Source organism: Oncorhynchus mykiss, chromosome 21 (genome assembly GCF_057628025.1).
Source record: "Oncorhynchus mykiss isolate SJ-2025 chromosome 21, ASM5762802v1, whole genome shotgun sequence".
NCBI classification, from domain to species: Eukaryota; Metazoa; Chordata; class Actinopteri; order Salmoniformes; family Salmonidae; genus Oncorhynchus; species Oncorhynchus mykiss.
The window spans coordinates 15,420,328-15,445,000 of record NC_143042.1 but is presented as its reverse complement, the minus strand read 5'-3'; the positions used below and the strand labels follow the sequence as shown (position 1 = coordinate 15,445,000).

The window sequence follows — 24,673 nt, the reverse complement described above, 5'->3', positions numbered from 1 at the left end:
GGTGAAAATGTATCTGGGGCAGTGAGAAGAGTGGCAGAACGGGCACAGGCTATGTTCCCAACAACCAATATAGTTATGTCCACCCTCCTACCAAGAAAAGACTTCCCAGAAAAGTTGATCGACAAAATAAATCAACAGATCACTGTGGACTGTGCCTCACTGCTCAACGTCAGAACGGCTCACCACCCCACTCTGACATGTCAACACTTATATGATAATATACATCTTGATCAGGACAGTATCAGAACCTTTGCCAAGGACCTAAAAGATGCAACACTTGGCAGGGACCCACACACCCATCACCCCAGCAACAAAGGTCCCCCGCCCCACCTTCTGAAACAACAGTACCTCCACCATCCCGAGGAGAAAAGAGCCAGACATGGCTTATTACAGCACAGCTCTACTAGACCAGGCCCAACACAGCACAGCTCTACTAGACCAGGCCCAACACAGCACAGCTCTACTAGACCCGGCCCATCACAACACAGCTCTACTAGACCTGGCCCATCACAACAAAGCTCTACTAGACCTGGCCCATCACAACGCAGCTCTACTAGACCTGGCCCATCACAACAAAGCTCTACTAGACCCGGCCGATCACAACACAGCTCTACTAGACCCGGCCCATCACAACACAGCTCTACTAGACCCGGCCCATCACAACGCAGCTCTACTAGACCCGGCCCATCACAACACAGCTCTACTAGACCTGTCCCATCACAACACAGCTCTACTAGACCCAGCCGATCACAACACAGCTCTGACCACTACTCCAGGGTCGGTCAGAACACTGCCCTTCAGGGAAGTAGACCACATGATGCAGTCCACACCATGTATCAATTAGATCGTCAGCCTACATATGCTGAGGTAACCTCTGGCAGAAGACCCCTAGAACAATCAGAGATAGGAGAGGTGCGCCAACTACTGCAACTAATATGCAGACTACTGAGCTAGACAGTCCCTTTAATTCACACACGGGCACGCACGCGCACACACACACACACAAACACACAGGGTTGCAGATTGCACATAACATAAGTACAATGCAATCTTATTCCATTCTTATTCATTTGTTTACAAATATTCCTAAATGTATTGACACCGGTATTATAATAATTATTATATGTAATGGTGTGTGTGTGTGTGTGTGTGTGTGCGCGTGTGTGTGTATGTATGTATGTATGTGTGTATATGTGTATGTGCATGTATGTGTGTATATATATATATATATATATATATATATATATGTATGTGTATGTGTATGTATATATATGTATATATATATGTATGTATGTATGTGTGTGTGTATGTATGTGTGTGTGTGTGTGTATGTATATATGTATATATATATGTATGTGTATGTATATATGTATGTATATGTGTATGTATGTATGTATATATATGTATATGTGTATGTGTGTATGTATATATATGTATATATACATATTTTATTTTTTTTGTTTTTTTCGATGTACTTTACTCAAACCAGTGAATATCACTTATTATAAATGAGATCATTAACTATCAGCTCTTGGAATATCCAGGGCCTATACTCTTCACATTTTGGTTATAAAACAACTAATCCAGAATTGATTAAAAACATCAAGGGACAGGACATCATAATCCTACTGGAAACATGGTGTCGTGGAGACATAGATACTCAGTGTCCCTCAGGCTATAGAGAAAGTTTACTACCATCAATCAAACATAAAAATGTTAAACGGGGCCGAGACTCAGGTGGAATCATCATTTGGCATAAGCAGGACTTAGCACTGAATGAAATGAAAAAAGGTACCACTCACATTTGGCTAAAACTTAACAAAGGTACAATCTATTGTGACAATGATGTATACATATGTGCAGCTTATGCTCCTCCTTCAGATTCATCATATTATGATGATCAGTTTTTTGACAATCTCCAGACAGAAATCATTACATTTCAGGCGCAGGGTAAAGTGCTTCTTTGTGGAGATTTCAATGCAAGAACAGGTTCTGAGCCTGACTACACTGATGCGGGAGGTAACCACCACATATTTGGACACCCCTCCTTGTACAGTAGCCCTATTATAAATAATAGAAACAGTCCTGACCAAATACTGAACAAAAATGGAAAAGAGTTAGTACATCTCTGTCGAGCCTTAGGCCTGTACATGCTTAATGGTAGAATCAGAGGGGACTCTTTAGGTCAGTTTACTTACTGCTCAGCTCTTGGGACAAGTGTAGTCGATTATGCCATCACTGACATTGACCCCTCCTCCATTAGTGCATTCACTGTCAGACCACAGACACCATTGTCAGATCACAATCAGATCAACGTGTTTCTGAAGAAATTAACCGGCAATACTCATTCAAAAAAACAGCCCAATAAACTTTACAACATAAACCAATCGTTCAGATGGGCTCCAAACAGTGCAGAGGCATTCATTGAAACATTGAACTCAAATGAAATGATGAACTCTATACAGTTTTTCAATAACTCACAGTACCAAAACAATAAAGATGGTGTCAATTCAGCTACCCAAAACATCAACTGCATATTCCAAAAAGCAGCATCGAAAGCAAATTTGAGAAAACCAAAGCAATGCAACATCAGAAGCAAAAATCAAAATGTTACTGACAAATGGTTTGATAATGAATGTAAAACAATTAGAAAACACCTAAGACAAATGTCAAACAAAAAACATAAGCAGCAAAACAACCCAGAGCTACGATATGAATACTTTGAAACTCTGAAACAGTATAAACAAACACTGAAATGCAAGAAATTGAATTATACCAACAAGACACTTGATGAAATTGAAAACGCAATTGACCAAAATCAGTTCTGGGACATGTGGAACAATTTAAGCACAACAAAGCCACAAGAATTAGCCATACAAGATGTAGGAATTTGGAAAACTTACTTTGATAATCTATACAAAAACATCCCACAAAAAGACTTAAACCAGAACCAATTAGAAATTAAAGAAAAATTGAACATCCTGGAATCAGTCATTAAAAACAACCAAAATCCATTAGATTACCCAATAACCCAACAAGAACTAAATGAAAAGCTAAAATCTATTAAATCAAAAAAGGCTTGTGGTGTAGACAACATCAGAAATGAAATGCTGAAAAACAGCACACCTGAGTTGCAAAATGCTGTGCTTAAATTGTTCAACATGGTTTTAACTTCTGGCTGCTTCCCTGATGTCTGGAACCAGGGGCTCATCTCCCCTATCCACAAAAGTGGAGACAAATCAGACCCCAATAATTACAGGGGAATTTGCGTCAACAGTAACTTGGGAAAGATTTTCTGTAGCATTTTGAATTCAAGAATTCAAACCTTTCTTCAAGAAAAAAATGTAATAAGTAAATGTCAAATTGGCTTTCTCCCTAACCATCGCACTACTGACCATATATACACCTTACACACACTAATTAATAAACACGTCCACCAAAAAAAAGAGGGCAAAATCTTTGCTTGCTTTATTGACTTTAAAAAAGCATTTGATTCGATTTGGCACGAAGGGCTATTCTACAAAATTCTACAAAGTGGGCTTGGTGGTAAGGTGTATGACTTAATAAAATGTATGTACACAGAAAATAAGTGTGCAATAAAAATCAAAAACCAAAGAACAGAATTTTTTTCACAATGTCGAGGTGTGAGACAAGGCTGCAATTTGAGTCCAAATCTTTTCAACATTTATATCAATGAATTAGCAGACATGTTGGACCAATCTCCAGCCCCAGGACTCACACTATTTGACACAGAGGTGAAATACCTGCTATATGCTGATGACTTGGTACTTCTATCACCAACCAAAGAAGGTCTTCAACAAAACATTAATATTCTGGAGCAATATTGCCATAATTGGGCCCTGGCAGTAAATTTCCAAAAAACTAAAATCATGATTTTCCAAAAAAAACCCAGATGTCAGAAACAAAAATGTAAATTCACCCTGAACAACACCTTAATTGAACACACAAAAAATTACACCTACCTTGGTCTGATCATATCTGCATCGGGAAACTTTAATATGGCAGTGAATGCACTCAAAGAAAAAGCCCGCAGAGCAATGTATGCAATAAAAATGAAATTATTCAAAATCAACATCCCAATTAGAATTTGGACTAAAATATTTGACAGTGTAATCCTACCAATAGCACTTTATGGAAGTGAGGTTTGGGGGCCACTCAATAAACTGGATTTTAAAATGTGGGACAAACATCCAATTGAAACCCTACATGCAGAATTCTGTCGGAAAATTCTACAAGTCCAGAGAAATACACCAACTAATGCATGTAGGGCAGAATTGGGCCGTTTTCCAGTAATAATGAAAATACAGAAAAGATCATTAAAATTTTGGCTACATCTAAATTCAAGTCCAAATTCGAGTCTGCAATTTAAAGCACTTCAAGCCCAAGAGCTGAGCCCAGAAACGAGCCCTCTCAGTCAGCTGGTGTTGGACCTCACCAATCAAGCTGACACCAGCACTGCTTCAAAAGAAAGAATTCCAATAAACAAAATCATGAACCAATCAAAGGAATCATACTTACAATACTGGAAAAACGAAACAAAATCCCAAAGCCGACTAAATTGCTATCTGACCCTAAACAGAGAATATGAATTGGCTGATTATCTCTACTCTGTCAGAGATACGAAGCAGAGACAGATCCTTACCAAGTACAGGCTGAGTGACCACCGATTGGCAATAGAAACCGGCAGACATAAAAAGACATGGCTACCCAAAGAGGAGCGTGTATGTGGTCACTGCATGACAGGGGAGGTAGAGACAGAGATGCACTTTCTCCTTTACTGTGATAAATATTCCTCACAAAGAGATTCATTATTCACAGAAATTACTACATATATTCCAAATTTTTACAAATTGAACCCAGAGGAAAAACTAAGAATACTCATGGGCGAAGGAGCAATGGCTCCTCTTGCAGCCAAATATGTATTTTCCTGCCATAGCCTGAGGGACACTGAATAATAACATCTGCATAGTAAACAGTAACTTACTTATTATTACTATTATTGTTATTACTATAATTATTAATGTTTACTGTAGACTGTTACCATTTTATTGTTATTATTTTTGTATTTAATTTTGTATTATTATTTACTACCATTTTATATTATTATTTGCTATCATTTATAATTTTGTTACAATGTATATGGTATACATTGTTGCTTTGGCAATATTGACACAATGTTTTTCATGCCAATAAAGCAGCTTGAATTTGAATTTGAATTTGAGAGAGAGAGAGAGAAACAGCCCAAAAGATAGTGGAAAAACAGGTTTAAGGAACTCATCCCAAACAGTAGTCTATTGTATATCTTCTATACCCTGAGGCTGATCTTCCTATAAACCCAGGAGACCAGCACAAACCCACAGACCCACATTGGAACAAGAACCGTCTTAGCTCCAGTCTGTTTCTGCCTTAGTCAACTCCATCGTTATGCAGAAACCACACTGAAACACAGTTGGGTTAATTCCATTTAAAGCCATGAATTGAACTGGAGTCCTATGAAGAAAGATCCATGTCAAATCCGCAATTGACAGGAATTGAAAGAGGATTCACTTCTAGCTTTTCTAACAGAGATCAGACATTAATTGGCTGCTTCTTTTCTACGGAGGCCATTGATGCTAATGTAGCTAAAAGGCTACGCTAACTCTGTTAGCTTACATGGGTTAGCATGATCCACTCCTATTTTGTATAGAGAGCAAAGGGATATCTAACTCAGTCAGAACAGATTTTCCCACAGACAGAAGTAGACGTGTCTGTGTCTGTGCGCGCGCGCGCGAGCGTGTGTGTGTGTGTGTGTGTGTGTGTGTGGATATGCTTGAGCGAACGTACCTCTTGATTACTGTGTGCGCTTGCAAGCCGTCTAGCTCAAATCAGGGAGGATTACGTGGTAAATGCAGGTTATGCATGGAAAGAAAAAAAAGGAAAAAAAAGACAGATTGATTGGGGGAAAAAATGATAGGATTACGTTTGGATGATGTTGTGGCTAGGACGCTCCTTCAATTAAGAGTGCGCTGTGTTTGAAGTGTGAACATGGCGGTGGCTATTCTGTGGGGTGTAACTATACAACCCCTCATCCCAGACACAGGGGGTACCCCTCCATAGACTTGAACTGGCCGACAGTCAGCATAGCATAGCTTTCTTCTTCTCTCTTTTAAGGATACACTGCGATGGATGGACGTGTGTATGTGTGACTGTCCATGTATGTTCAATTCAATGAACGTTGACTCTTTCAATAAACTTTATTTAAACTTTATGTGTACAGTGTGTGTGTGTGTGTGGGGGGGGGGGGGGCACACGTGTTTGTGTGTGTCTTTCTCTGTATGTCTGAGAAGGGAGGCAAGAAGTCTGACTTAGCAATAACTTTCATTTAGTGGGAGGAGAAATCACAGAAGCATTGCAGCCTTGACTATGTAATGGGTGTAACATACACACTGTGCTCCCTATCAGAAACTGTTCCCCTTAGCATGCAGCAGTGTGCTGTCATTTCCTGAGCCATTAACTCCCTGAGTGACTTGTACCCTCAAAAGACCTTTGGCAAACACCGGTCTTCATTTTCATTTGTAGAAAATACAGAACATCATAACACACGTTAGGAACAAATGTCTGAATTTCCCCTCTTTCTTTGGCTTTTATTTCTCCTTCCCACATCCTCCTCTAATACTTCTTTTTACGTTTCCCTCCCTCGCTTTTTATCGCTTTCTTGCAAACTGGAAAACATGTGCACTACAGAATGAAAGGCTATTCGTTCCGAAGAGGCCTTTCCTCTCAGCAGATGTCTAAATGTCTTGGAAGAAGGAGTGACACACCGCGAGGAGCAATCTGACCCCAGTGGGAAATAAGCACTTAACACCTAGCCCTGCTACCATGGAAAGATGAGCTCACTATTTTAAGACAACACCTGTCTCTCACACCGTCTGTCAAATATGACCATCAGGCCTATAGACACTTTCAAACACACAGGCATACACACACGAATGCACGCACAACGCACGCACACACTCACATACACAGAAGATACACTGAGTGTACAAAACAGTATTATGCCATGACATAGCTTTCACCTGGATTCACCTGGTCAGTCTATGATTCCTTATTGATGTCACGTCTTAAATTCACTTCAAACAGTGTAGATGAAGGGGAGGAGACCATTTTTAAGAAGGATTTTTAAAACCTTTTTTTAAAACCTTGAGACAATTGAGATGTGGATGTGTACCATTCAGAGGGTGCCACTCAACATTAGGAAGGTGTCTGTGTATTTAATGTTACACTCAGTGTTTAAAGATCGAAGGTAGAGATGGAAAGCACATGTGTTCCTGACTAGGCCAGTTTGCATGCTTCTAAATGTCTGGTATTATTCAGTCTGGTCATTGTTTCATCTGTAGTTTCCTGTCCACACCCAGCCAGTCACAACGCTCCAGGAATAAAAAGAGATGAGAGGACACAGACGCTGGATGGAGTCAGTCAACATTCCCAACCCGAGTTCCTGTCCCTAAACAAATGCTCCAAAAACAGGCCACAATTCCTGAGCTTTCCTAGAAATGACCAATTCAGCAAACTAAGTTAGGCCTACTTGAGTTACTTGCAAACTGAGTTACTTGAGTGTAACTACAGTCTATATTTTAGTCTTATAGTAGACACTCTTATCCAACTTACAGTAACTTGCTTCCATACCAGAGGCGGCCCGCCCATCAGGGCATTAAGGGCGGAGCTCCACTTGTGATTGGTCCCCAACAAATTATAAATGTTAACATGTATTTTTTTTATGTAGATATATATTATATAATTAATGGATTATGTTTTAAATGATCATAAAAGTGTGGTAAATGTGTACATTTTCCTTAGAAAATATATTGTTCAAAACAAGCTGTTCAGTTACCTACAACTCTGCCCCTCAGTGACTGGACCGTCCTGGGGTGCTCAACTGTGCGCCCGTTCAGGTAGAACCTCTGGGTGTACTCTAATCTCCTCACCCCAAGGAGTCTCTCACACCAGACATACTTCCGCACGTGAGACTAGATCTGCTCTATCAGGTACAGATAGCGCTAAAGCAAAAAGATCATTGTAATTAACTTGTAAATAAATGGGACCTGATAAATCAGACAACCACATCCAACAAGAGTCGAAGGACAGAGGGATAATCTAGCTCCAACCTTCTCATTGCGGATCTGGTAGGACAAAAAAGCATGGCCAATTTTGTTTCCTCCATTAGCTTCTACTGTAGGTGACAGGGCAACATATTGTGTGAACTAGCATAAAACAGGTGTATCACAAAGCACGATCAAATTAATTAGCCCAGTTACAGTCATTTTCTGAAACATTGAGAAATAGTTTGATCAATTTTTCTTGTCAAATACACCAGGTACCTACTTTTGATAAGCAAATTGTTATAGCTAGATGGTAGTTTGCTAGCTAATTAGCTCCCATGCTGATTTCAACTATTTTTAAACTAATATATGACTAACTCGGAAATATGACATTTTTTCAGTATGAAAATGATTTGTGAGATTATGTTAGCTGGCTATCTCCAGTAAGGTCATGTGTTTGTTGCGTTCTCCCTGGTTTCCACTAGTTATCACCAAAATTGGCTATATTGTAAAAAGTATTTAAGGTGAGGGGTTAGGCATAAGGTTAGCATTGTGGTTCATGTTAGGGTTAAGGTTCGTTTTAGGTTTAAAATCACATTTTTGGTTGTAGAAATAGGAGGGCTTTATGACTTTGTAGCTGGGGTAACTAGTAAGGACCGTGCTCCCTGGTGCACTCGCTCGTTCGTGAGCTGGCTGCTCGTTCTAAATAGTATAATCTAATCTGTTCTAAACAGTGGAAGCATGTGCAGCAGTAGCCATTTGACATGCACAAGTGAAATAGGTGTATCTATGCTGTTGTTCAAATGCACATATCGCTTTATATACAGTATCTTCTCAAAGAAACTACAAGTAGTTAATAAACGTCACATATATTTCTGTCATGCTGCTTTGTTGACAACTCCAACCACCTTGCACCACAGGTATTCAGCCAATCAGCAGCTGCCGCTGTTCCATACACCCAAACTCTCTGACCTGCTCTAGGACATACCATTCTCCTGAGGAAGATAAAACGGGGGAGTGCTGTGTGACTGAGTCATTTAGACCTGTAGTCTGGACATGGTCTGTCCCTCCTTCTCTCAGAGTGATCTCAGTTACATATAATGCCTCCAGTAATGCAGTCTTGCACCACCAAATTATAGTGTGTGTCCAATCGAAGACTGCGTACTCTTAAAATAGACAGAAGGAGAAATTATAGTCCTGTAGAGTGTGTGTGTGTGTGGGTGTGTGTGTGTGTGTGTGTGTGTGTGTGTGTGTGTGTGTGTGTGTGTGTGTGTGTGTGTGTGTGTGTGTGTGTGTGTGTGTCAGTCGACCCTGAGCAAAACAGAAAGAGGGAGACTGTGGAGAAATACGAAGACGCTTTTAAAATGTGTTTTGTGGGGCAAGAGAGAGAAGCCGAGCTAATATTGAAGGATTCTTGAATGTTGATTATGCTGATGAGCTCTCTGCCCTAAGTCCAATTTGCAGACTAGATGCCATCTTGGATGGTGCCTCTGCCAAAGGGGGCGTAACCCAGCCACCTGCAAACACGCATGCATGCAAGCATGCGCACACACACACATTCTAGCAGACGGATGGTGACAGATGTTCTCAGAACAGCCTTTAAACACTAAAGGAGAGACAGGCAGAATGAGAGTAATAACTCACCTGACCGTTACTATCATATGCTACCACTTTAAAGGACATATCAAATCTCCCTCCGTGCCTCTGCCTGATGTTGTACACGGAGTGTATGAAACATTCGGAACACCTTCCTAATATTAAGGTGCACACCCTTTTCCCTCAGAACAGCCTCAATTCGCTGGGGCATGAACTCTACAAGGTGTCAAAAGCATTCCACAGGGATGCTGGCCCATGTTGACTCTAATGCTTCCCACAGTTGTGTCAAGTTGGGTGGATGTCCTTTGGGTGGTGGACCATTCTTGATCTACACAGGAAACTGTTGAGCGTGAAAAACCCAGCAGTGTTGCAGTTCTTGACACAAACCAGTGCACCTGGCACTTACTACCATGCCGTGCTCACCTTCTGAATGGCACACACACACAATCCATGTCTCAATTGTCTCTTTAACCTGTCTCCTACCCTTCATCTACACTGATTGAAGTGGATTTAACAGGTGACATAGATTGTTTTCACCTGAATTCACCTGGTCAGTCTATGTCATGGAAAGAGCATGTTTTGTACACTCAGTGTATGTCCTCCTCAGACTCTCTCCATCTTTCTCTTTCTGGCTGTGTCACTGTGTAGGCTGGGCTCTGGCTCTCTGAGTTTTGACAGAGCAGGCTGGGTTAGGGATGAGGTACAACTCCGCAGTCTGCAGTCTCTCAACAGCTCTACTCTTTTCCCCACATCTCATCTACCTCTCTCTCTTCTCTTCTCCAGTCAACACCACTTCATCCCCTCTCCTCAAACATTCTCCTCCATCTTCTTCATACTCATTTCTCAACATCTAAATCCTCATACCCTGTCCCCTTCCCAATCTAGCCTTTTACTCATCTCTCACTCCAGCCCTCCATCTCTCACCTATACTCCTCTCCCCTCTCCTCTATCATCCTCCCTCTTCCCTTCTCTCCTCTCTCTTTCCTTCTCTCCTCTCTCTTTCCTTCTCTCCTCTACTCTTCCCTCTCTCCCGCTCTCTCTCTGGTCTAGACAGAGTGACTGTGTCCTGCTATAACCGGACCAGACTTCACACCACAGACGCCATGTTCTCAGCCTGGACTGGACTGGCAGAACTTTGATTTGGATGGGGTTAAGTGTGTGTGTGTGTGTGTGTCAGGGGAGCTCTATTTGCTCCTCTATGATGGCAACGTGTCCAGCCCTCCTCCCCTTTCCTGGACGGGCATGAGAGGGGTCTTTGAGTCGCGCCACGCTGCCCAGCCCAGCGGCCATCTGGTAACCCGCCATGTTGTGGGCTCACAGACTGGTGTTGGTGCCCACCGTTCCCCGTGGCATTGCCAAACCAGCCGCGCTGGCAGTGGCAGAACAACCAGGCTGGAACGTACCACACCCACTAACACACTCACTCAAGGAAGGCCTGATATAGAGGGTAGAGAGAGAGAGAGAGAGAGAGGAATGAAAGTATTAGAGGATACAGACAGACAAGGTGTGATCAGAATTCGAATCAACTTTATTCTCTATGTACATTTACACATACTCGGAATGTTACTTGATGATATGGTGCTGCTAGTGATAGACGACATACTCAGAATGTTACTTGATGATATGGTGCTGCTAGTGATAGACAACATACTCAGAATGTTACTTGATGATATGGTGCTGCTAGTGATATGGTGCTGCTAGTGATAGACGACATACTCAGAATGTTACTTGATGATATGGTATTGCTAGTGATAGACGACATACTCAGAATGTTACTTGATGATATGGTGCTGCTAGTGATATGGTGCTGCTAGTGATAGACGACATACTCAGAATGTTACTTGATGATATGGTGCTGCTAGTGATATGGTGCTGCTAGTGATATGGTGCTGCTAGTGATAGACGACATACTCAGAATATTACTTGATGATATGGTGCTGCTAGTGATATGGTGCTGCTAGTGATAGATGACATACTCAGAATGTTACTTGATGATATGGTGCTGCTAGTGATATGGTGCTGCTAGTGATAGACGACATACTCAGAATGTTACTTGATGATATGGTGCTGCTAGTGATAGACGACATACTCAGAATGTTACTTGATGATATGGTGCTGCTAGTGATATGGTGCTGCTAGTGATAGACGACATACTCAGAATGTTACTTGATGATATGGTGCTGCTAGTGATATGGTGCTGCTAGTGATAGATGACATACTCAGAATGTTACTTGATGATATGGTGCTGCTAGTGATAGACGACATACTCAGAATGTTACTTGATGATATGGTGCTGCTAGTGATAGACGACATACTCAGAATGTTACTTGATGATATGGTGCTGCTAGTGATAGACGACATACTCAGAATGTTACTTGATGATATGGTATTGCTAGTGATAGACGACATACTCAGAATGTTACTTGATGATATGGTGCTGCTAGTGATAGACGACATACTCAGAATGTTACTTGATGACATGGTGCTTCTAGTGACAACATTTAGAGACAGAATACAGACAAAGGAGTTTAAACAAAGGTGACATACACTGTATATACAACAGTATGTGGACACCATTTCAAATAAGTGGATTCGGCGATTTCAGACACACCCGTTGCTGACAGATGTATAAAATCGAGCACACAGCCATGCAATCTCCATAGACAAACATTGGCAGTAGAATGGCCCTACTGAAAACCTCAGTGACTTTTAACGTGGCACCGTCATAGGATGCAACAAGTCAGTTCATTACATTTCTGCCCTACTAGAGCTGCCCCGGTCCACTGTAAGTGCTGTTATTGTGACGTGGAAACGTCAAGGAGCAACAACGGGACCGCCGAGTGCTGAAGAGAGTAGAGTAACACTCACTGCTCGGGTGCAACACTCACTAACAAGTTCCAAATCTCCTCTGGAAGCAACATCAGCACAAGAACTGTTCGTCAGGAGCTTCATTAAATGCGTTTCCATGGCCGAGCAGCTGCACACAAGCCTAAGATCACCATGCCTATTGCCAAGCGTCGGCTGGAGTGGTGTAAAGCTCGCCGCCATTGGACTTTGTAGCAGTGGGAATGCATTCTCTGGAGTGATGAATCACGCTTCACCATCTGGCAGTCCGATGGACCAATCTGGGTTTGGCGGATGCCAGGAGAACGCTACCTGCCCCAATGCATGGTGCCAACTGTGCAGTGAAGGGAAATCTTAACGCAACAGCATACAATGACATTCTAGATTATTCTGTTCCTCCAACTTTGTGGCAACAGTTTGGGGAAGGCCCTTTCCTATTTCAGCATAACAATGCCACCGTGCACAAAGCGAGGTCCATACATAAATTGTTTGTCGAGATCGGTGTGGAAGAACTCGACTGGCCTGCACAGAGCCTTGACCTCAACTCCATCAAACACCTTTGGGATGAATTGGAACGCTGACTGCGAGCCAGACCTAATCGCCCAACATCAGTGCCCAACCTCACTAATGCTCTTCTGGCTGAATGGAAGCAAGTCCCCGCAGCAGTGTTCCAACATCTAGTGGAAAGCCTTCCCAGAAGAGTGGAGGCTGTTATAGCAGAAAAGGGGGGGCCGACTCCATATTAATGCCCATGACTTTGGAATGAGTGTGTATGTTACAGACGTTTCCCATTAGCCATAGTGCAGCACGTTGAATGTTCCTCTCAGAGCCACTTAATGAGACATGGTGACTGAGACATCCTCCATTTAATTAAAACCATGATTCACTCACTCCTTCACGGCCACCATGCAGTCTACTGCCCTGAGTCTACAATCTATAGCCTGGTCCCAGACCTGTTCGTGCTCTCTCGATAACCTCTCGTAGACAGGCTGCGTAAACATAAATGGCACCGTAGATCTGTCATAATACAATGGGATGCGTGAGATAACGGGGACAAATCAGGATTTTGCAGGTGTTAGCAGCTATTACATTTTGGACGGTGAGGGGACATGTGACCCATAGACTTGCCCGTTACGTGCAGAGAGAGAGGGGGTGGAGCTCTTCGTTCCAGTTCCAATCCTCATTATACGTATGGACCTAGAACTTAATTGAGCATCTGACCAATTACGCAAGACTTTAGTTCTGGGTTAGCCGAGAAAAATCTCCTGTGGTCATTATAGCGCCTGTGGTCATTATAGTCTGGTCCCAGACCTGTTTGTGATGTCTTGCCAACACCTATGTTCATCTTCACAGACAATAGGGGTTGACAAAACAACACAAGCAAATCTGGAACCAGGCTAAGCCTCCACTTCTGTACCCTAACAGTCCTGCTTTGGTGTTGTTGGTCTCAAGGCAGCAGACTGCAGATGGCTTTGCCCCGGGCTGTTACTCACTCTAATGACTAAATCACTGTGTTGGTAGAGCAGGGGCTCGGGACTAAACTGAGCACTCACCCAAAAAAGAAAGGGCAACTAGGCAACAAACTCTCTCTTTGTCTAAAACACACACACACACACACACACACACACACACACACACACACACACACACTTATTTATTCTCTGAAACAAATTGACTCACACAAGTTGACAACAACAAAGGAAGGACCAATATGTTCAGACACGTACGCAGCTGACACACACCTCGCTGGCTCTTCTGGCCCTCTGAAGGTAAATATTAGCCGTGAGTCTGTCTGAGAGGCTGAGCAGCACTTCACATCATCGACGGACCATGCACTCACCACCCAAAAATGCTCCAGCACCCTCCTCTATCCCTCTCTCCAACGCACAGCCGCTAATAATGCCCAAATGTGGTTAACTTCCGGTGTTAACCACCTGTTAACCTGCTAACCGCTAAGGGACTAAAACATAACAACCAAATCAATATTTATCGGCAGGAGGCAGCGTGATAACATTCACATCTGTCTTAGTCTGACGTTCCAGCAACACTCAGGTAACGTTGCAACCGCCCAATAACAGAGAACGGAAGAGGTTTGCTGAGATCAACAGAACCCAGTCAGACTGGTTAATGTGCCCTTCCATCAGAGTCAAGCCCTCTAACGGTTTACGATACGTGGCAACCAGATGTTGACGTGTAGAAAACGCCACTTAAGCAGACATTTTCCATCATTAACATCCCCCTTTCCGTATCCACCTCCTATCAGGGAGGAAATGATTGTTTGGGGTTGAGAGAAACCCCTGAACATCTGTGAGCCCCTTGTCTGTTAAATAGAGAGGTCTGCACCATTAGACACAGTACCTTTCACTCAACTATGTGTGTGTGTGTGTGTGTGTGTGTGTGTGTGTGTGTGCGCGTGTGTGTGTGGCCCCTTACCTGAGGCCCATGATCAGATTATCAGAGGCACAGGAAGTAAGGGGGGAAGTGGGGGCTCTCTCACTCTCTCTGTTTCTAGACGACTATCTGTCTATTGTCGCCCATATAAATGAATCTGTGTTTGTTGTTCTGTGCTAAAGAATGTCTATAGCTGTTAATTACTTAATGACTGTATTATCAGAGCGCATGTATGTGTCCTTATATATCTGCACGTGTGTGTGTGTGTGTGTGTGTGTGTGTGTGTGTGTGTGTGTGTGTGTGTGTGTGTGTGTGTGTGTGTGTGTGTGTGCGTGTGCGTGCGTGTGCGTACGTGTGTGTGTCAGTAACCCAGTGGCAGTCCCTTGTATTGAAGTCCAGACTCTCCAACAGATGGCTATCAACCTCACGGCTGCCTGGCCAAAAGTGCAGACGCAACACAGTCATGGGCCCTGAACTGGAGCACCACAGGCCAATGAAATGTGGGGACAGAGCCACAATGTCATGGTCCTTCAGGACGTCTGGGATACCCTCCCACAATACACACTCACAGGCAGAAGAGAGAGCGAGGATACAGGACAATGGGTTTGGGAGGGAGAGAGAGAGAGAGAGAGAGAGAGCCCACTGGATAGCTCTCCTGACAACACCCCCACACCCACTGAGGACACACAAGAGCCAGAGATTGTGCTCCTCATTGACTCAAATGGAAAATACAATGATGAGAGGAAACTTTTTCCAAAAGTGGCTAAACTCTGGTGTCCGAACACCCGGCGTGCCCTGAAGCTGTTGTTAGAGGACCGACTAGGGTCCCCCAGCCACATCATAATACACACAAGCACAAACAACCTTAGAGCCCAGCAGGAAAGGGTGGCCACAGCACTCAAGGGAGTGATTGAAAAGCCTCTTCCCCAACGCACAAGTGGTTATCTCCAGCTTGCTACCAAAAAAGACGTTCACCCTGACACCACACTGCGGGTGAATTTCCTGGGACTGTGCCTCAAAACCAAATGTTAACCTGGCTCATCACCCCACCTTGGACTTGAACAGCCTTTATGGCCAGGTCTGCCTCTACAAGACAGCAGCCCACACCTTTGCCAGGACCCTGAAGGACATCACCCTCAACTGCAGCCCCAGCACCTCATACAGGAGCAACAGAGAAACGGACACCCCGCCCAGACCAGCCAGACACCCTCCCAGAACTATCTAAACAGAGAAAATGTCCTTGTGTGTGCTACCTATATCCCCCAAAAACAAACTCCATACTTTAACGATGACAGCTTCTCCCTCCTAGAGGGGGAGATCAACCATTTCCAGGCCCTTGGACATGTACTAGTCTGTGGCGACCTAAATGCCAGAACTGGATAAGAACCTGACACTCTTAGCAGACAGAGTGACAAACATCTACAGTGCCTTGCGAAAGTATTCGGCCCCCTTGAACTTTGCGACCTTTTGACACATTTCAGGCTTCAAACATAAAGATATAAAACTGTATTTTTTTGTGAAGAATCAACAACAAGTGGGACACAATCATGAAGTGGAACGACATTTATTGGATATTTCAAACTTTTTTAACAAATCAAAAACTGAAAAATTGGGCGTGCAAAATTATTCAGACCCTTTACTTTCAGTGCAGCAAACTCTCTCCAGAAGTTCAGTGAGGATCTCTGAATGATCCAATGTTGACCTAAATGACTAATGATGATAAATACAATCCACCTGTGTGTAATCAAGTCTCCGTATAAATGCACCTGCACTGTGATAGTCTCAGAGGTTCGTTAAAAGCGCAGAGAGCATCATGAAGAACAAGGAACACACCAGGCAGGTCTGAGATACTGTTGTGAAGAAGTTTAAAGCCGGATTTGGATACAAAAAGATTTCCCAGGCTTTAAACATCCCAAGGAGCACTGTGCAAGCGATAATATTGAAATGGAAGGAGTATCAGACCACTGCAAATCTACCAAGACCTGGCCGTCCCTCTAAACTTTCAGCTCATACAAGGAGAACACTGATCAGAGATGCAGCCAAGAGGCCCATGATCACTCTGGATGAACTGCAGAGATCTACAGCTGAGGTGGGAGACTCTGTCCATAGGACAACAATCAGTCGTATATTGCACAAATCTGGCCTTTATGGAAGAGTGGCAAGAAGAAAGCCATTTCTTAAAGATATCCATAAAAAGTGTTGTTTAAAGTTTGCCACAAGCCACCTGGGAGACACACCAAACATGTGGAAGAAGGTGCTCTGGTCAGATGAAACCAAAATTGAACTTTTTGGCAACAATGCAAAACGTTATGTTTGGCGTAAAAGCAACACAGCTGAACACACCATCCCCACTGTCAAACATGGTGGTGGCAGCATCATGGTTTGGGCCTGCTTTTCTTCAGCAGGGACAGGGAAGATGGTTAAAATTGATGGGATGATGGATGGAGCCAAATACAGGACCATTCTGGAAGAAAACCTGATGGAGTCTGCAAAAGACCTGAGACTGGGACGGAGATTTGTCTTCCAACAAGACAATGATCCAAAACATAAAGCAAAATCTACAATGGAATGGTTCAAAAATAAACATATCCAGGTGTTAGAATGGCCAAGTCAAAGTCCAGACTTGAATCCAATCGAGAATCTGTGGAAAGAACTGAAAACTGCTGTTCACAAATGCTCTCCATCCAACCTCACTGAGCTCGAGCTGTTTTGCAAGGAGGAATGGGAAAAAATTTCAGTCTCTCGATGTCCAAAACTGATAGAGACATACCCCAAGCGACTTACAGCTGTAATCGCAGCAAAAGGTGGCGCTACAAAGTATTAACTTAAGGGGGCTGAATAATTTTGCACGCCCAATTTTTCAGTTTTTGATTTGTTAAAAAAGTTTGAAATATCCAATAAATGTCGTTCCACTTCATGATTGTGTCCCACTTGTTGTTGATTCTTCACACAAAAAAATACAGTTTTATATCTTTATGTTTGAAGCCTGAAATGTGGCAAAAGGTCGCAAAGTTCTAGGGGGCCGAATACTTTCGCAAGGCACTGTACATGGCGGTGACAGCATTCCCTCCCACAACTATGACACAACTATGACAAAACAACCAACAAAAACGGGTCACAACTCCTGCAGCTCTGTCGCACGCTGGGTCTGTACATAGTCAATGGTAGGCTTTGAGGGGACTCTTACGGTAGATACACCTACAGCTCATCCCTTGGCAGTATTACTGTAGATTACTTATCACTGACCTCAACCCAGAGACTGTCAGAGCGTTCACAGTCAGCCCAATGACACCCCTATCAGACCACAGCAAAATCACAGTCTACTTGAACAGAGCAATACTCAATCATGAGGCAGCAACGCCAAAGGAACTGCACAATATTAATAAATTATATAGGTGGGAGGAAAGTAGTGTAGAAACCTACCAAAAAACAATTAGGCAACAACAAATTCAATCCCTTTTAGACAACATCCTGGACAAAACGTTTCACTGTAATAGTGTGTGGCAGTAGAAAACTTGGCAGTAGAAAACCTAAACAGTATATTTGACATCTCAGCTTCCCTATCAAATCTAAAAAATTTAAAGCAGACAACCTAAGAAAATTAACAACAATGGCAAATGGTTTGATGAAGAATGCAAAAACCTAACAAATATACTGAGAAACCTATCCAACCAAAACTAGAGACCCAGAAAACCTGAGCCTACACCTTCACTATGGTGAATCCCTAAAACAAAGGAAAAAGAAGGAACAGCACGTCAGAAATCGGCTCAATGTAATTGAAGAATCCATTGAATCTAACCACTTCTGAGAAAATTGTGACACACTAAATAAACAACAACAACACAAAGAATTATCTATCCAAAATGGAGATGTATGAGTAAACCATTTCTCCAATCTTTTTGGCTCTATTACAAAGAACAAACAGCAAAAAAGTACTGTACATGATCAAATACAAATCTTAGAATCAACTATTAAAGACTAACAGAACCCACTGGATTCTCCAATTACATTGAACTACAGGACAAAACACAAACCCTCCAACCCAAACAGGCCTATGGTGTTGTTGGTATCCACAATGAAATGATCAAATATACAGACCACAAATTTCAATTGGCTATACTTAAACTCTTCAACATCATCCTCAGCTCTGGCATGTTCCCCAGTATTTGGAACAGAGGACTGATCACCCCAATCCACAAAAGTGGAGACAAATTTCACCCCAATAACTACCATGGGACATGCGTCAACAGCAACCTTAGGAAAATTCTCTGCATTATCATTTAACAGCAGACTGGTACATTTCCTCAGTGAAAACTATGTACTGAGCAAATGTCAAATTGGCTTTTTACCAAATTACCGTACGACAGACCACATATTCACCCTGCACACCCTAATTGACAAACAAACCAAAACAAAGGCAAAGTCTTCTCATGCTTTGTTGAATTCAAAAAAGCTTTTCACTTAATTTGGCATGAGGGTCTGCTATATAAATTGATAGAAAGCGGTGTTGGGAAAAACATACAACATTATAAAATCCATGTACACAAACAACAAGCGGCGGTTAAAATTGGCAAAAAACACACATTTCTTTCCAGAGGGACGTAGGGTGAAAAAGGGATGCAACTTGAGCCTCCGGGTTGGATGCGCGCTGTGTTAAGAAGCAGTACGGCTGGCTGGGTTGTGTATCGGAGGACGCATGACTTTCAACCTTCGTCTCTCCCGAGCCCGTAAGGGAGTTGTAGCGATGAGACAAGATAGTAGCTACTACAACAATTGGATACCACGAAATTGGGGAGAAAAAGGAGTAAAAAAAAAAATATATTTAAAAAAAAGGAACATAAAACTCAACATCCCAATTAGGATCTGGCAAAAAATACTTAAATCTGTTATCGAACCCATTGCCTTGTATGGTTGAGAGGTTTGGGGTCCACTCCCCAACCAAGAACTCACAAAATGGGACAAACACCCAATTGAGCAAAATTCTGCAAAAATGTACTTTGTGTACAATGAAAAACCCCAAACAATGCATGCAGAGCAGAATTAAGACTATATCCGCTAGTTATCAAAATCCAGAAAAGAGCTGTTCAATTCTACAACCACCTAAAGGGAAGCAATTCCCACACATTCCACCACAAAACTCTCACCTACAGAGAGATGAATCTAGAGAAAAGTCCCCTAAACCAGCTGGTTCTGGGGCTCTGTTCACAAACACAAACTGACCCCACAGAGCCCCAGGATACAAACACATTTATACCCGACCAAATTAAGAGAAAGCGAAAACATAACCATTTGACACGGAAAGAGTCAACCAAAAAACAAAGTAAATTGGAACACTATCTGGCCCTAAACAGAGAGTACACAGTGGCAGAATACCTGACCACTGTGACTGACCCTAAATTAAGAAAATCCTTGACTATGTACAGACTCAGTGAGCATAGCCTTGCTATTGAGAGAGGCCCCATTAGACACATATTTCCCACAGATTATAGACCCACAACGAATTTGAAAACAAATCAAACATTGACAAACTCCCATATCTGTTAGGCGAAATACCGCAGTGTGCAGTCACAGCAGCAAGATTTGTGGCCAATTGCCATGAGAAAAGAGGAAACAGTGGAGCACAAACGACATTGTAACTACAACCTATAATCATCTCTTTATGTATTTCCCCTTTCATACTTCAACCACTTGCACATTGTTACAACACTGTACAAAGCCAATAATATAACATTTGAAATGTCTATATAATTTGAAAACTTTTGTGAGTGTAATGTTTACTAGCGTTTCCCTTGTTCATTTCCCTTTTGTTTATTGTCTATTCCATTTGCTTTGGCAATGTAAACGTGTTTCCCATGCCAATAAAGCCAATTGAATTGAATTTTGAGAGAGAGAGAGAGAGAGAGACTGAGGCAGAGAGAGAGAGAGAAAGAATCTAGTTGTATTACTCTAGGTCATCTGTTCTCGGTACAGGATAACATCAGAAGCTTTTGTGCTGGAGAATTCCACCGCACAGAAAGAGACAGTTCTAGAACACATTCACAGAAACTGGGACAAGAACTCTAGAATTCACACAAAAGGGATAAAAGCCATTGAATTCCTATGCACAAAGGGAGACACTGTAGAGCTCTAGAATGTAAGTCAATGATTCTACCATCAAACTCCAGTGATTATGGATGAGGTAACCACAGTCTGCAAATCAGCCGTCTTCCCCAAAGTATCAGTTCCACCCTACATTACTGTCCCGGGGTAGCAAGCAGTAAGGAGTTTTGAGTTTCCCAGAGAAATTCCACCAGAGGCTTTGTCCATCTCATTCTTGATCAAGTCTTTTCCGCTAAACTCCATCTGACTGCCTCATACCCCCCTTTTTCCCCTCCCCTAGCTCTCTTTGAGGTCCGTCGCTATGGAAATCTTACCCAAAAATTCAGCTGGGTTCCAAATTAGGTCAGTGAGCCATGTCACTGTCCATGCTCGGCTGCTCTAGTCTGGACACACTGGTGCATTATGGGGGATGTGAAACGTGAGTGTGTGACTGAGGCCAGAGTGCACAACCAGGTCACCACTCACACACAGCCGAGAAAATACACCGAACAGAGTCCCAGTATAAACACGCACACAAACACACACACAGACAGTCATGCCCAGTCTCTCCAAAATACACCCTGGCACCTCTCACCCAAAGAATACTGACGAAACAAAACAGCCATATTAGCTGCTGCTGCTACTTTGGTCCCAGTCCTAATGCCTTTAAACATATGCCTGCAGTGGAAGGCAACCTCACATAGACACTGAATGATCTATCAGAGGCACAAAGCTTCAACTGAGCTCAACGGACTATGACTCAAGCTGGATCTGTCTCTTTGAAGAACACTTTCACTGGAGTGTTTCCAGCGTGTGTGCATGTTTGCAGCCGTGTGCGCATGTGAGCAAGTGTGTGGGTGTGTGTGCATGTGAGTGTGTTGAGTCCCAGATGAGGAGTCTCTCTCCACTGTCTGGTTTAAAGGTCGTGACCCCAAAGGGCCTGTAAACGAGGTGAGAGTTTGCACAGGGGGGCGAGACGGGATTCCCAGGCAGTCTAACATTCCGGAACCAGAGGAACGCTCCTCGGACTTCCGTGTGCCGTGAAGTGCTACAGGAAGGGGTTCAGTCTGTCATGTTCTTAGGCTGTATTGTGTAAGTGAGTGGGGGAGGGGTGGTCAAGAGAGAGAGAAATAAGCACAGTTACACACCGAAATGTCAGACATTGTCCATTATTCACTTAAGCAATGGGCAGGAACCAGACAGAACAGTTTTAGGCTACTGGAATAGTGTGCAGTTTGGTTCACCTGCCGGCAACCTCAGATCAGGCTTAATATGCCAGACCACTCAGTTCACTTGCCTCTGGCAATAGGGCAACCCTTAATGTCAATCCCTGGTCTCACCGACAGAATCACTTCATAATCCCGAACACACAACCTCACTACCTTTAAACACACCACACATCTGCTCCACCACCACTGACACACACACACCATTTTACACAGGGCTTTTTCTCACGTCTGACATGTATTCTTCAAAACCAATCACATGCAACACTTTCAGATGTCCCCTCTTCTAAAACGAGATAGGTCCATGCATGCCTATACCCCTATGCCTGGGAGAGGCTCCCTATAGCAACCCCCTCAGCCTTTTATCTTTGTGGATCTACAGAATGTCGCGGGGGAGTCATGCATCGCCGCTGGAAAGCATTTCTCCACATGCCCAAGTATCTGTGTGCGCACTAACGCACATATATTGGGGCAGTTTCCACGGTGATGTTTGATTAACGGAATAGGGATGACACGCATTACGGTGCAGTAGGCTAGTGATGAGAGCCCTGTCGCTGGTGTAGGCTACATCGATGACTCACAACCGGGGACTCAGAAATTCCACCAAATGATGTGGAAGTACGGCGTGGCAATTAGAGTTTTACGCATTCGTACTTGGTTCCTCTGTAGTACAATGCATTCGCTGATATTCCCCTTCATTTAAAAAAAAATTCCATTACCACTTGTTCACTTTTCGGACACAACTTTGAATCAAAGGAGGGGAACGAATAAAGTATTACTGCAAAATCCCCTTTAACAATAATACGGTCACTTTGGCTGGGAAAAGTCTACATGGCACAATACCCTGTTATTATTATTTACATCACTATATTCCCTACTACCGCAAATAGAGACGTGGCCACATTGAAATAAAGCATAGCCAATGTATTCAAAATTTGTGAGGTAATTAAATCACACTTTTTTTTCTCTCATACGTCACTTACATATCATTATTTTATATCCCTTTCTAAAAAGTTTATTTTTGCCACCTCTCTGATCCTGGACCATGTCATGGAACAGGAGCTCAAAATAAACAGTTTCAGTCATGGGAGAAATTTAACAGCGTCACACAGTTGCTCAGAAATAATTTCGCGTTACTGTAAACCTGTTGTAGGTCAATATTGAGGCATTTTGCTGTTTGTACAGTGCGATCCTTGCGCGTCTGAAAGCAGGGCTCTGATTCATGGTACAGAGCCTATACTGTACGGCTGCGGCCGAACGGTGCCGTGGCAGTGGCACTGGGTCGACTTCAGCCAAACTGACTGGAGAGAGACAAAAATAATCCATCCATACCAGCGAGAACGCCCGCGACTACAGGCGATGCGTACCGCAATCTCAAAACACACATGTCGTGCTCGTTTCCCAAGAGATTACTGACTCTGGCACAATAGCCTACACGATCAATTGCATAAACGCACAATCTATGCGATAGTGTTTGACCTAAAACAGGCAACACATTATTTCCCAACCTCGGCGACACAGGATGGATAGATGGGTGTTACAACCTTGTATTGTTTATAAAATGCATGATTCAACATAGTCAACAAATACATCGATTTCAACATGCCACAACAGAGTGGGCCATGGGCAGGACGTCACAGATCAATGAACACAACACACAACAAATTCGAGAGAGACAGAGACCCTACCTACCTGGTTGGAACATACTTTGGAAATAAAAGATGACCAGAATAAAAGATCCCAAACAAGTGGCGAGTACCATCCGGCATATTCTGCTCATCCTCATCAGCTCGAGCAGAGTCTGTTTCATGGCTGTCAGGGAATGACTGTGGCGGATTTTCCGTGTGTAGGTCGTAGGTCGGTCTGAGCACCGGGGCTTGTCGTGCGGTTGTGGTACTGATGGTGATACTCACTGCAATTGTCCGCTGCTCAATGAGCTCAATGCTTTCGCTCTGGACTGTACTATTCGTCCCTACCTCCTAAACTACAGGGGAAGCAAGACAGCTATTCTGCCCCCTCTTGCAACAGAAAATGAGCGCGCCCAAACGCGATGAGCAACAGAGACGTGTAAAACAAAACCGCTATCTCACGTCGCACACTGAGAAACGAATGGTGTTATACCACATTGCTATATATTTATTTTTGTATGTGTCTAAATATGTCTAAGCGTTTCCCCCTTGTAATAAGATTATATATGGAAAGATGAATTATCACCATCTGAGTGAGTGACTGTGTAAGAGAAGTACTGTGTGGATTCATTTACATTCCTCTCACACCAAGAACAGGCGAACACTAACAGAGAACTAGATCGATGCCGCTGACATAACCCAGACATGGTGAAACTGTTCATTATAACAGAGATTACATAACGTAGGCTACTGTACAAACCGGCGTTCTTGTATGAAAACGGTTTGTGGATCAGTTTGTGAGTAAATGTGT

General features: G+C 43.0%; 1 protein-coding gene across 2 annotated transcripts in view; it reads right to left on the bottom strand.

Moving 5' to 3' along the window:
* LOC110500114 (carbohydrate sulfotransferase 11) overlaps positions 1–24,283 on the bottom strand; it is a 104,862-nt gene extending 80,579 nt beyond the window's left edge. The window contains exon 1 of one of the 2 annotated variants that reach the window (XM_021577289.3): positions 23,927–24,283. In XM_021577289.3, the coding sequence (XP_021432964.1) occupies positions 23,927–24,044 (118 nt within the window). In that variant the 5' untranslated portion in view covers positions 24,045–24,283. The remainder of the gene's footprint in view (positions 1–23,926) is intronic. The other variant, XM_021577290.3, reaches the window with a different exon arrangement.
* Between the last annotated feature and the right edge of the window lie 390 nt (positions 24,284–24,673).